General features: G+C 43.3%; 1 protein-coding gene across 1 annotated transcript in view; it reads right to left on the bottom strand.

Moving 5' to 3' along the window:
• Nucleotides 1-3,670: 3,670 nt before the first annotated feature.
• Nucleotides 3,671-14,901, bottom strand: part of SYNDIG1 (synapse differentiation inducing 1) — a 168,632-nt gene continuing 157,401 nt past the window's right edge. Inside the window, exon 3 of the mRNA XM_054587414.1 lies at nucleotides 3,671-3,829. Within this exon, the coding sequence (XP_054443389.1) occupies nucleotides 3,671-3,829 (159 nt within the window). The remainder of the gene's footprint in view (nucleotides 3,830-14,901) is intronic.

Genomic DNA, 14,901 nt, shown 5'->3' with positions numbered 1-14,901 from the left:
CACAAGAGACCTCTCAGAGTCCCTATAAAACCTCAGGGGTGAGACCCAGAAATTCAAGCCAGGGGCTCTGAAAAGGCAGATTTGGCCCTGGCTTTAGTTGCAGTGACCATTGGACATTTGTATATTCTGGAGCAGTAGAAGTTGTTGGTAAATGGGCAGCTGCTCTATTAATGCATTTTAAACCCAGAGGCTGTTTCAAATAATGAAGGTCTCTAGCATCTTGAGAGGGTCAGGTGACTGGCTGGGTGTTAGCAATGCTATGCTCAGCTTTTGAAGAGTCTGGTCCTATTGTCAGGGCCCTATTTCCACTAGGCTGTGTGGCTCAGCTGTCTGTGGCATTTTGAGCAGCTGCTGATGGGACTGTGATCTACAAGTGTGGCCTCCCTCACCATATTCTCCTTGGACTCATCGTAGTTCCTTGGTAAGAGCTAGAATGTCTGGGAAAGTTGGGATACCTGGTGAAGTGGGGAGACCTGATGAAACTGGAGGCACCTGATAAAGCAGGTATGTCTAGTGAAGCAGGGATGAGAAGAGCCTTGCAGAGGATGTAGGCAGATTGGTCATGGATGCCTCTAGAATGTGGGAAGGAGAGCACAGTGCACAGGAAAAAAATATGTCCTAATACTTTTGCTGAGATGTAATTTTCCATGTAAGTCACATATTTTTCCACCAGCCAGTGGCAAAGACAGGCTGTGGAACATAAACCAAAACACCTTTCCAGTTTCTAGAGTCTTGACATGCTAACAATGAGATCTTGGCCCAGATGCAACTTTTCTTGCTTGTAAAGCCACAGCTGAGGCAAAACAGTTTAAGAGGAAGCTAGTGAGGCTTAGGATCCAATGGCCTAGGATGCACCTTGATTTTGCTGTTTTCCAGGCACATGATTCAGGGGAAAATTATTTATGTGCTCTGGGTCTCTGTCTATCAACAAAATGGTTCTAGAAAAGAGTTTTTACAAGAATGAAGTAAGCTGCAGCAGAAGCAAAGGTTGTACCACAGTGAGGGATATGGATGGAAGTGTAGTTCTTCCAGGAGTACTTTGCTGCTTGGAGGAGGAGCCAGGCTGGGGATTCCTATAGCTGCCACTTGTGCAGTGATGGGTGAGTTCCCTTCTGTGAACTTCAGTTCTGCCACTTCACCTTTTCACCTACATGCTGAGATTCTGGGGACTACATGATAATGTGAGCCAGCTTAGTGCAGTGGCTGTGCAGGGCAGTGCCTCATCCATAGTGGCTGCAATGACAGGTAGGAAAATGTGAATTTAGGGGTACAAACTTAGAAGGTTTCTGCTCAGCAGTCACTAACAGAGCCACTAAGGATGACATGCAAACACCCCCCAACTGTGTCTACCTATCAAGTGAGTTGTGGGGCCACATGTGCTTCAATCAGCTGTCTGGTCAAGTTTGGCCCTAATATTTGCACACACATATGACCATCCACACCATATGGTACCATGTGTGGTCTTGGTGCTGGTACTTGGGAAGGGCTTCGTAGAGCTTCACAAAGCACAGAGAGGGCTGAGCCATTTTAAGTGAAAGCTTTCCCACCTGCAAAAGCAGGAGCTGAGGGAAAATGAAAGCTGGTCCATCCAGTAGGAGACAGGGTATCTAGGCACACAGAGGCTAGTGTGGAGCAACCATGATGTGGAAATGGAGATGGCGGGACACAACATGCAAGGTTGGTTCTACTTAACCAAATTCAAAGACGCAGAACTATGGGAACCTCTTGAACTTCAAATGAACAGTTTTAGGGCAAATACAAAGAAGCCCATTTCACACAGTAGTTCCTGGTAAGTAAACCCTGAGAAACTGGGCTAAAAAGATGGGAGGGCACAAATAGGCCATGGGATGACAAATAACAGTGACCACCCCGGTTTCTTCTAATGACCCATGCTAGGCAGCTGGGCTCTGTTTGACACATACCAGCAGTTCTAGGAAGCAGGCCTCACTTACCATCTTCTAGGTGTGCGGTTCAGAGAAGTATAGCCATCAACCCAGGATCACATGGCTAGAAAGTAGCAGTACTGGATTCAAATCCAGATTGGCTGAATCACCAATCCATGCTATCACCAGGTTACTCTAATTCATACAGGGACATTTGAGTTTCTTCCATATATTCTTTTTAGAGCACATTTTTGGAGCATCCATTAGAGCCAAATGGAAATAGATCTTAGACTTGATCCAGCAAGGCAGTGCTAATAACTTTCAGAATATTGAGTATTTAAGGTCAAGGGTGAGCGAGATCAAACCTGATACCTTATTGTAGGGCAGTGGTTCTTAACTCCTGCTACACACTGGAATCACCTGGCTATACCCTAATCAATCAAATCAGAAATTGGGCTTGGACCCAAGCAGCAGGAATTCTGTAATTGCTGGAGTGAAATCATTGCCGTAGAGAAATGGTCTCAATATTCGTTGAGAGTATCAGTACAATAATACATATTAACAGTGTTCAAGCAGTCAGAGATAATGTAATTTTCATCTTAGAGACCCTGCCACTGTTTCAGCAGCTGAGTCTTGGATGGCTTAGTAGTTATTTGAACAACTGAAAACTATAAGTGAAATCCAATAAATAGTGTTAATCATAGAAAAAGTCTTAAGCAAAGCAGCTAAAATATAATTTTTGTTAAATAACGAACACTCATGAAACAGCAATGAAATGGTATTAAAATGTTTGTGATTACTTATTTCTCAGCATTCATCTGATAACTTAAGCAGCATGAAGCAACAGTTGCACTTAAAAATAACAAGAAAATAACTATTCATTTAGTCAACAGAAAATGTTCATCTCCTTTTTTTAGATCATTAGTGCCACCGCTTATCACCAAGGTGAATGCCAAAGCTTGTGTCTTTATGTTGAGATGGTGTCCACAGCTCCTTTGCCTTGAGTTCCTGGAGCAAACATTGAGGTCCTTCTGGGAGGGATCTTGAGACACACTGTGGCCTGCTCTTCCCAACCCTAGATCAATGAGGTCCAAGACTCCAAATTGCTGGGTGGTGACTGCTGAGTTTGGACATCTTCCAAGGGAGGCCAGATGATCCTAGGCTAGGTAGTGGAGGGAATGAAAGACGGGGACAGGGGACAGGTCCCACACTAGTATGACTGCATTCTCAGGGCTGGACCTATTGAAAACCAATGACAGTGGAGTTCCTGCCAGCAGTTGTGTCTCTTCATGCTCAGCCCTGTTTTCTTTCTGTAGGGAAGGTGTATAGACTGGGGGAATGCCAGAGGAGTCAAGCAGGGCAATAGACAGAAGAGTGACACATCCCCTGCCTTCTGTCTATTGCACTATATTCCATAAAAAATAAACACATCTCTACTATTTGTATATTGCTAATGCTATGGCATTTCAGGCACTGATAAGCTGCAGAGAAAGCTGCACTGTCATTAGTCTACCAGAATCCTTCCAAAGACAACCTTAATGGTAAGGATCTTTGGACCCTCCCCTTGGAAGGGTTAGCAGTGCCCATATGTCTCATGTTCTACACAGTGCTGTGAAAATTAAAGGGTAAAAATGAATGTATGGATAGAAAATTTCAGGGTGTTATGGGGTTTGTGACAATAATTTATACTACACAGCATCACACAGGTGTTTCTCCCTTGTTAGCCTTGCTTGCTCTGCATCTGCACACAACTGGCCCCAAGTTTTTCTGGTGTGCCCTGAAGAAGCTCATAGGTGATTGCTCTTGGAGAGGTAGGCGATGAGGGCCACAGCCACACCCACATAGATGCCAGTTCCAATTGTGATGGAGAGCACAGCCAGGAACAGGGCCCGCCGAGAGCTGGTGCTGGCCTGGTGGAAATCCCCCTTGGCCACAGCTTTATTGGTCTGCAGATTTGAAAAAGAAGGAGGGAGAAGAAAAAGAAAGTCAAGATGAGCAAGTCAGAACAAATGAAGCAAGTGTATGGCTCAGGTCTGGCTCCCTTCCAACATTGAACTTAACTGATTCCAAGGAGAGAGGATTTGCCAAGGGAAACTCTGTCTGCTCCCAGATGATGACAGCAGGGCTCTCTACTGGCAAGGAAGGAATGGAGGTCTGTTACTTATTACTGCTTCCCCAATACAGGGCACTCAAAGTGTAAGAAAACAAAAGAGCCTCAAGAAAACACCCATGGTCTGGAGTAGCCCAGGTGAGCACCACAAATGTGGGGCCCAGGGTCTCGGACACCAGTATTCTAGTAATGGGATAGGTACCACACTACTAGTGCCCTGCTTTCTACCCAATATGACATTTTCTTTCTTTTTAATAACACTGAATTTTCTAAAGCTTGTTCATACTTACCTTATTTAATTTTTATAGCATAGTAAGGGTGTGGGGAAGGACATTATAGTTCTCATTTCCCAGGGAAGATACTATCACATGAGATTATTAAATTGGCTGCAGGATACTTGAGACTCCAGTCTTTAGCTGGTGGCCTTGGAATTATGCTTTCCTAATCATGTCCCTCCCTTGCACAGCTAGATTTGTTACAATTCATCCATCAGTAAAGTGGTTTGATATAAGACCAATATCTAGATTTCTGTTTGCTCAATTATATACCAAGGTGTTGGTTTAAATCATGTTTCATATTGCCATGAGGCAGTAGGATGTGGAGGTTTTGGATGCTGTACATGATTTAATGTTTTATGATAGACCCATGTATGAACCCCAACCCCTTGTTTCCATGTCTGGCTCTACAAGTGAAGATTAGAAACAACACAAGGAGTGTGGTGACTGTTGTGTGATCTAGCTGTCACCATTATGGAGGGTCCCCCTAGTAAATGGAGCCTCATTTGGCAGATGAAGGTGGAGGCTGCCAGGGGGTATAACTTCCAGGGTCATGTGATAGTGAGGGAGTAACCCCAATTTGGCAGGGGATTCTTTATGGTCAAGGTAAAGGCAGAATCCACTCCCTTGGTAGAATGTCTTAACTCACTTTCTGGTTCATCTCCAGAAACCAGATTTTGGCCAGTTCCCATTTCCACGTGTCACCAGTGGTATTTCAACATGGTGTAGGCAGGTATGGGAGTTAATACATTTTTTTACTCCAACTAAAAACACTAAGGTCTTTGCAATGGACGACAAAAAGTAAAACTTTGAGAGGACTCATGAAATGAATTTCTGTCCTCTGCAGTCCTGACTTGATCTGATGAGATGCGGAGCTCTGTGTCAAGTTAAGTAGGGACTTTGGTCCACTTCATGGCCACTCTCTCTTTTCCTTAATTTTTGGATCTCAAAGGCAAGTTTTTATGTCTTCTTCCTTCCCCAAATTTTTAGCTTGGAAGTGAGCTTGGGAGCTACCTATCAAGTTTTAATGAAGCAGGGCTAAGGGAATACAAAATGGGAAGCTTCCTGAAACAGTAGTAATTAAGTTTTAATTAGCTCTAGTAGTACTCCCATACTCCAAGGTCCTAGAACATGATTCACTGTAACTGCTTATCCTCAGCCAAGCAGCCATTATCCATTAAAATGGAATTTGCTGTTACGTCTTCCATTAGCAACCTCCTTGTTGCCATTTGCCCTGGGCTCTGCTGTAGGAGCAATACATGCAGAGAGTGAGGAAGGGTGCCACTCTGCATTCCATACCTCTGTACTCAGTCCCCTGCAAGGAGTTCCTCTGTTTCAGAGGACTATCCCATCAGAATTCATAGTTTAGTAATGCCTTTTAATGCTTGCCTTCCTTGCTCAACTGTGAGCTCCAGAGACAGACCCACAATTCCCTTGTCCACTTGTTCTTCCAAAATCCTGGGCTTGTGCATTGGGGGAATGGCAGGAACTTAATAAGCATTTGATGAGTGACCAGGCGAGTGGTCTCTATAAGATTGTTCTCGTCAAATGTTCCCAAGTGGTATTGGTTCCCAGGTGCACATTCCTGGTTTCTCTGGTGGCCTTTATGAGGGAGGCAATGCCCTGGAGAATCTTGATCTAAGTTCTGGCTCAATTTTAGATAACCTCTTCCTTCCCCCTGGTTCTGAGCACACACACAGTGCAGACACTCTCGTCCCCATGAATCCCAGCTATCTACTTGGGATTCATCTTGCTTTTTGCTTTCATAGGCCAAGATGGGAGAACTTGATATCTATTTTTGTTTGGTTCTAGGGTGACTGTCCAACAAAAACCCAAGAATTGTGTTTAGAGATGTAAGAGATAATTTCCACTAAGATGTGCCAGAAACAACAAACAGATAAAGCCTCATTGACAATCAGGCTGCTTTCAGTCATGTTACTGCATCTTCATGTCATAGAGGCTCCATGAGGAGAACTACCATTTACATGCTACCTACAGACTGGACTTCATGGTCTAACATGGGAGATCCCTGTCATATTTCCTTTGTTTCAGAAAATGATCACAGTGCTATAAAAGAACTTGTTCCTCCCTTTGAGAGGTTGTGGACTCAAAAATGTTTCTATCCTGGTAACTTCTGAAATAAAGATACAGGGTTTGGGGACCAATTTTCTTCCTGTGCACAAGGACAGGAGCTCTTGCCCTAGGTCCATGTGCCTATAAACCCTTCATACTGAAGGTGAGACTGTGAGTGCATGCGCATTTTTATAACAGGGTCAGCCAGGCTCAAGCACCTGTGAATCAGGAGATAGTCAGGAATGAGAAAACTCCAGAGGCACTCCAGGACTAGGGCAAAGGACAGCAATACAGAACAGAGACCCTGTTCTAACACCAGTTTCTCAGGAATGAGGAAACTCTAGAGGTGCCCCAGGACTAGGACAAAGGACATTGATATAGCATAGAGACACTATTTTAAGGCCAGTTGTCCCTGCTTCCTGGACTGCACCTGCACAGAAGGTGCAGCATGGTCCCTCCTTCATTATAATAAATTAGTATTGTGGAGACCAGCCCCCAAGTGGGCAATAAAAAAAAAATGTTGAGAAACGCTCGGCCTGGTTTCAGAAGCTTTAACCCTGCAGACACGCAGGAGGGCCCCAAGGCTGGAGATAATCAGGAGGCCTTGGAGAAACATAGCCCCTGCCTCTCTGCTTTGCCATGGCTGGTCAATTAACCCATGACAGTTAAGGGACCTCGTGCTGAGGTTTTCAACCTAACACAGGTGTTGGTCCAATTTTGGCAGCAGATGAGAAATTGGGGGACATGGAGAAGGGGTAAAAAGGCCCCCACACCCCTTGGCTTGGCTTGGACATGGTTGGAGTCCTCATTGCAGCCAAGAAGCAGTCTCCTTATCTCTTGGTGGTTCCTTCCTGGGCCTGGCTCAGGCTTGAAACAATGTTGGGGGGTTGGGGGGGAGGGACAGCCCTAAATCAGTTCTGGTGGATCCTGGGTAATCAGGCCTAAAAATAAATTCTATAGAGTGTGCTGTGTTCGTCCCTCAAATCTCTGGTCAGCTCATGCCGTGAAGGACATTCACATTATTTACATCCTTTTCCTTGTCAAGACATTTGCTTTATTTACACCTTTCACTCTATATCTTTAAGACACCTTTAAGTCTACTTCCCCCTTATCGATAGTCTCTATTGTTGATTCTTTTTCCCTCTCAGACCCATGTAAATCACTGATTTCCTGTCACTTGTTTTCCTAAAGGGATCTATTCTCTGTGAAACTTATATTGCGAATGTATTGAGTATACGTATGCTTTCCTGTTATACCCCACTGATAAGATTTTCAATAAAAGCCTTGGAACAAAGGGCAATGGGTCTTTCCCATTAGGGGACTGTGCCATGGCCTTCTTTGGTAGGAGAGAATTGCCCCAGTCTACTCTCCCGGCAAACAGAGAAGTGTTTGTACGTTTGTGTTTGTTCCCCTCACCCGTGACGACCCCTGGATGGGCTCTGCGGGTTTCAGAGCCCTGCTCCCACCTCAGCTGGACCCAGACAGTTTCCCTCAGGTTTCAGGGAATGCTGCACTCTCTGTGGTCCTCCCCAACGGTGGCATGTCCCCTATAGCCGTGCAGTGCAACAGAAAGTCATGGGAGATTACATACTCAAGTAGCTTAAAAGTAATATAACTACTTGCACATGCATAATAAAAGCCCACCAAAGCTGGCCAGGAAGTATCTGCCCTATAAGAATAGAATCCCTCCAGCCACTGAGAGCCAGTCTCTGCTCAGAGTTAGTCCAATCTCATATTCTGTAGGATATACTATTACTTAATGCTCTCTCTCTGCTATAAACTCTCTGTGTGTTTGGTTCAATTCATTACTGTGATCACCAAGAAACTGGTTGCCTGTGTCCACTTGTGACAGTTTTTGGTGAGCCATTGCCAGAAGTTGCCAGAGTGGTAAGCCCCCTTTGCTGCTGCAGCACCCAAGGATATTTTCTTTCCATTGCTCTCTACTGGATTGCATGTTTCTATTCCATTTTGGTGAGTCATATTCCCTGCCACAAGTCCACTGCTAAATTGCAGGCACAGTTGGGCAGTTAAAAGCCACAAGGGTGCTCACCATTTGAAAACACCCATGAGAAGATAACCTGGATATGGATCAGGGTAAGCTTTTAGTCCCCATCAGGAGAAAGAAAATGTCTGGATGCCAGTCAGGAACACTTTAAACACTAGAAGATACTGCCCACTCCACAGCTACTTCTTCATAGGCATAGTTTGACCTTCCATACAGGATATCAGTTACCGCCTTCCCTGTGCTATGACTTCCTTTTGCAGTCTCCTTGTCAGGCCCACAGACAGTCATTTATGCTTGTCCTTCCCAGCTGATTTTGGCCTTTATGCCTATGCCTATACACCACTTGCCTGTTGTGTATAAAGGGTTCCTGCTGTATTTGTACCCAGAATACCTATTTTGGGGACACTAAAAGTCCCATTGCTAAGTACAGTTGTAAGAATGACCACTCCCATATTTGGCCCGTATATACTATCATTTCAAGCACCAACATTGACCAGAGTTTCCTAACAGGTGCCTGTTGGTCATTTGTTACCAGAAATGGCTATATAGGGCCACTCTTACCCAGTTAATTGAAGAAATTCTAAAGTGGTTTACTTGCTTCTATAGGGGTATTTTAAGTTCTCCTCTAGGGCTGTCATCCCGCTATGAGATCCACCTCTAGTGTGAAGGGGGGACCTTTAGGTACCTCTAGAGGTCCCTTCTGGGGAAATTTCAGAGTAAGGTACAATTTTGTATAGCTCTGGAAAAATTACATAAAAGAATACCTGAATGTCCTATTTGTGATTTGGAAAAGAGTCATTTTATAATAATGTCATCTCAATGTGCCTCTTGGTGGTTTATTGGGCCTAAAATTATTTTGCTAGTTAGATACCTCCTTTACCTCATAACTGAAGGCTTACAGGAAGATGAGGTTCTCTGTAGATGAAAAATTCAGGAATGGAAATGAACTCAGGCCACCAGGATAGAGCAGTGGGCGTGAGGTCTTCAGGATTATAGGCAATTGCTTAAGGCTTCAAGTGATTCCCTCCTTACATTTTTTTGCAGCCTGGACACTCACAAGGACCATGAATTATGCAGATAGTTTCCATGGAATTTGGAGTCTCCAAATTGAGCATAGAAAAAGAAACAAAGCTAGTCCATGGTGATCCAGCTCTCAACTCTTTTAGATTTGTTGGCTGACATGCACTATATTCTCTTTCACCAGAGATGTCTAGTAAGATGGTGGGATCCCAGGGGACACCCTATGGATCACTAGGGAAATCTCCTGAAACAAGCAGAGGGATGCCACTAGATTGCAAGTGAGTATCATTCTGTTTTTATTCTATTTAGGATTGCTGCAGTCAAGATGGAAACCACAACTTCAATCTCTCCCAAATTGCCATGGAGTTGAGTTCTTAGCAAGTGGGATAAATTTGACCCTAAAAACTTAAAAAGAAATAGATTAGTTTTCTTTTGTAATATTGTTTGGCTCCAATACAAATCAGGGGACAGAAAGGTATGGGCTGAAAACAGGAGCAATAATTATAATACCATACTACAATTAGACTTACTTTGCTGGAGGGAAGGCAAATGGTCCAAAATTCCATATGTGCAGGCCAATATGGCTCTGTATCAAGATCTCTTGTTTTGCTCTGGACCCACCCAGACAGAACCTGTGGGCCCAAGTGTTGACCAATTAGAAGAGATCCTCCTTAGTTTCTCATCTGTCCTCAGAGGCAATTAAGTGGACCCCAGAATCTAGGAGCCTCTGCTCCTACTTCAGAGGGATCAACCTCTCCATCATCTTACTCTCTGGGCTACCCACAACCACCGGTTGAGGAAGAACCCAGTCCAGTGGGACATTACTAGGAGTGGGGCTTCATATCTCCCTACCACTCCTGTATTCCTTCCCTTGAGGGAGGTAGTAGGCACCAAAGGCCCTATAAGAGTACAAGTGGCCTTTTCTATAATGGACCTACAACAGTGCAAGGACAGACTATGAAGTTCTTTGGAGGATCCTACATGCTTCGCTAGCAATTTCCAAACTCTTACTTTGGCCTTTGATATGTCACAGAGAGATTTATATATAATTTTAGCTACCTGCTGTTCCCTAGATGAGAATCTGGGAGGAGGCCCATAAACATGCAGATCAATTGCATGCCCAAAATCCTAATACTAACCAGCCCACTGCCCAGGCCAACCCAGACCAATTCCCAACTGGCGATACAATACTCAGGTGGGAACCTGGTGTGGAGATGCAATGATAGATTGCTGGCAGGAATGAGAAACTGCATCAAGAAACATGCAAATTATGAAAAGATCAGAGAAATAACCCAGGGCAAGGAGGAGATCTTGGTTCACCTCAGAAACAGATTAGTAGAAGCCTTTTGAAAATATACAGACTTGGATCTATCTTCCCTGGAATGTCAAATCTTGGTATGACATTATTTTCTAATCCAGTCTTCCCTGGATATTTGCAGGAAGCTTCAGAAGTTACAAATGGGCCCACAGGACATCCACCCCCCAGACCAACTTATAGTTACAGCCTTTTTGGTTTTTAACAATAGGGATTTGGAGAAAAGAAAACAGGGAAAGGAGAAAAGGAAGAAGCAAGCCAAGAGACTTGTGCTAGATTTTAGTAGAGAGATTGGTAGAAGCCAGACCCACCATGGGAGCTTGGGAGGCAACAAAAGAATCAGGGACAAAAGGATCAGACCTATTATAAGTGCAAGTGCTCCAGACATTGGCAAAGAACTGCACTTGACTACCTCTGGGACTCTGTCTTCTATGAAAGAACATAAATTCCAACCCCTGGCACTGGAAGGTAGACTACCCCCATTCCCAGAGAGGAATGAGGTCATTACCCAAGGCCGTGGATACTCTTGAGGACTGAGGGTGCCCAGGAAATAGACTGGCCCAGGGAATACTCATTCCCATCTCTACCAAGGAGCCCTGGATAACTCTGGATAAGGTAGGTAAGAAAATCAACTTTCTCTTTGATACTTGGGCCACTTACTCTGTCCTAAATTCTTATTCTGGACTTCTTTCCTTCAAATACACTAAGATAGTGGGGGGCTGAAGGAGATCTTAAGGCCTATTTTTATACACTCCCTATCACTTGTTAATTTGAAAGTCTAATATTCAAACACTCTTTTTTTTAATTGTTCCTCAGTACCCTATCCCTCTGTTAGGCTGGTACCTTTTAGCCTGCATGGGAACCAACTTGCTCTTCCTTAAAGAGCCACTTGAGTTAGGCAAGGTCATGATAATCAGTAGAAGCCAAAACCAAGAGGAAATCTCAAATTCAGTTCTGTAGAAAGTAAACTCCAAGCTTGGGGGTTGGGGATTCTGGGAAGAGCAAAGACTGAATTACTGGTTAAAATCCAATTAAAGCCTGGGTCAGGTTATCCTCCCAGGAAATGATATCCTATTAGGCAGGAGGCTTTGGAAGTGTTGCGGCCTATCATAACTAAATTTATACAACATGCGCTCATAGTTCCTTGTCAATACTCCCATCTTACCGGTAATAAAGCCCACCAAGTGGTATAGGCTACTCCAGGATTTGAGGTTAGTCAATGAAGCAGTAGTTCCCTTACATCCAATAGTAGCTAACATTTATATCTTACTCCTGCAGGTGCCTGATGATGGTCAGTGGTATTCAGTGTTAGATTTGAAAGATGCCTTATTTTGAATCCTTTTGTTTCTTAACTCTCAGTATCTGTTTGCTTTTGAGTGGACAGATCCAAAGACTCTGATACACTAGAAATACACTTGGACTGTATTGCCACAAGGGCTCAGGGACAGTCCCCACCTCTTTGATAGAGTATTAGAAAAGAATATTAGAGAGCTACAGTTACAAGAAAGCTGTTTTATAATACATAGATGATATACTCATCTTCAGCCCCTCCAAGAACGCTTCCAGTTGAAATACAGTATCATCCAAACTCTGAATTTCCTAGCTAAAAGAGGATATCAGGTATCAAAGAAAGGAGACTCAGATTACCAAACAAAAAGTAAATTATTTAAGGTATATTTTGACTCCTGGATCTAGAAAATTATCACAGGAGAGAATTAAAGCCATTACTGAGTTAACTCTACTTGCTACTAAACAGCAGCTTTGCTCCTTTTATGGAATGGCAGGATTTGTATTTCTGACTTTGGACTAATTGCTAAAACTTTGTATGAAGCTGCTAAGAGACCAGACACCAAACCCAGTATATGGGGACAGGAACATGATCAGACCTTTAATAAAATCAAGCAGGCCCTAGTCAAAGCCCCAGCCTTAGGTATCCCTAACTTAAGCCTTTTTCTTTATATGAAGCAGAGAAGCAAGGAATAGCCTTAGGGGTCTTAGTTCAATGACTAGGGAATGAACCTCAACCAGTTGCATATTTCTCTAAAACTCTGGACACTGTAGCAACCAGGTGGCCTCTGTGTCTAACAGCAGGTGCATCCATAGCCATGTTAACTGAGGAAGCTGCTAAGTTAACTCTCAGGCAGAAGTTAGAGGTCTTAACTTCACATCAGGTACAAGGACTATTAAAAATGAAAGAGCATCTTTAACCAAATATCAGGCTCTTCTCCTGGACAATACTGAAGTAACTATAAAAACTTGTTAATACCTCAAATCCAGCCTTTTTAATACCTACAGAATCATCCCCAGGCTTGATACATTTGTGCTCAGAGATTATTAATTTTACTCACTCCAGCAGGACTGACTTGCTAGACCAACCCTTAGAAAACCCTGATGAATAATGGTTCACTGATGGCAGCAGCTTTGTACAGAATGGACAGCAAAAGTGGTATATGCAGTAGTTAATTTATATAATGCCATTGAGACATGACCCCTTCCACCCTCAACCTCAGTCCAAAAGGCTGAAATTATGACCCTTACTTGAGCTCTCATCCTAGGGCAAGGAAAGAGGATTAATATCTATACAGACTCTAAATATGCCTTCTTCATGCTCATGCTGCCATATGGAAAGAGGGCTCCTCACTGCTAAGAATTTCCCTATTAAATGTGGACTAGATGTCTTAAATCTGTTGGAAGAAGTCAGGCTACCAGAATAAATGGTAGTCATACATTGCGAAGGCCACCAGAAGAATATGTCTCCTACCTCCCATGGAAATAGGGGAACAGACCAAGAAACACAGAAGGCAACACTAGGGACTGCAAAGAAAAGGCTTTATTCCCTCTGTAAATGGCTCAGATAGCAAGCCCCAGTGATACACCTGAGGAAATATCTTGGGCTTTGAAGGAAAGGGGGGTCCATGAAGGACCATGGGTATATATTGGCCACAAATTCTTCCTTCTCCAGGCCTCCCAGTGGAAATTTTTAAAGTCTTTGCAGACTCCTTCCACATTGTAAGGGATGTTATAACAACAATGATTAATAAACTATTCATAGACAGGGGAATAGCTACTACCATAAAGAATATTTGTCAGGCTTGTATTCTTTGTGCCTACAACAACCCGGGCAAAGCCACTCCTGCCCCTGCTGATAGAACCTAGTCATCAAAAAGGGACCTATCTAGGGGAGGACTGGTCGACTGATTTTACCAAAATGCCTTCTTGTAGAGGATATAAATACTGACAAATCATGACAGATACCTTTGCTGGATGGACTGAGGCTTTTTTGACATGGATGGAGAAAGCCACAGAAGTAGCAAAAGGTTTCCTAAAGATAATAAACCCTGATTTGGTCTTCCAGTATCCCTACAAAGTGATAATGGGCCATGCTTCACTTCTAAGATCACTCAAGCCATCTCCTGAAGCTCTAGGCATAAAATATCACCTCCACTCTGCTTGGAGACCACAATCTTGTGGAAAGGTGGAATGGGCAAATCAAACTTTAAAAAGAACACTAGCAAAACTTTGTCATGAGACTTAGGAGAACTGGGCTAAGTGCTACCTATAGCTCTTATGAGAATTAGGGGCTCCCCTGAGGCCCATACTAAGCTAAAGTCCATTCAAAATGCTGCATGACCAGCTTTTAAAAAAACCAACAACTCTGGATCTAATAGTTGATACAGAGAAACCTCAAGTAGTTAAGTATATAATAAACTTAAGGCAAATACGAAAAGCTTTATAGGAATATATAAACAAAGTTTTCACAGCTCTAAAAGGGAACTTTCAAACTATTATATCTCCAGGGGACTGGGTACTCCTTAAAACTTGGAAAGAGGAATCACTAGCAGACCAACTCAATCCTAAATCAAAAGGACTCTACCAGGGAGTTCTGAGTGTCCCTATGGCTGTGAAAATTTTAGGGGTCAATAGTTGGGTTAATATTTCCAGGGTAAAGCCAGCTTCCTATAATTCCGATCAGATTCAGGAACAGCTAGAGACTAAAGCACAGACTACACCAGTGACCACTAGAGGACCTGTTCAAAAGAAAGAAGCCCTAAAAGATATGTCATGATTAATGATGATGTACTCAAATTACCATTGTTTTGGAGAGCTGCCATTCTTGGAATCTTTCTATCAGTACTGGTCTTCTGTATGAATGCTTGTTTACTTCTTTCTGGATGGAATCATACCTATGAGTGTCCAAAATGAAAATCTGTTGTTTCTAT

The sequence above is a fragment of the Pteronotus mesoamericanus genome, unplaced genomic scaffold (genome assembly GCF_021234165.1).
Source record: "Pteronotus mesoamericanus isolate MK-2021 breed Mesoamerican mustached bat unplaced genomic scaffold, CSHL_Meso_final scaffold_118, whole genome shotgun sequence".
Taxonomy (NCBI): domain Eukaryota; kingdom Metazoa; phylum Chordata; class Mammalia; order Chiroptera; family Mormoopidae; genus Pteronotus; species Pteronotus mesoamericanus.
The sequence above is the reverse complement of the archived record's forward strand: the minus strand, read 5'-3'. Positions and strand labels throughout refer to the sequence as shown.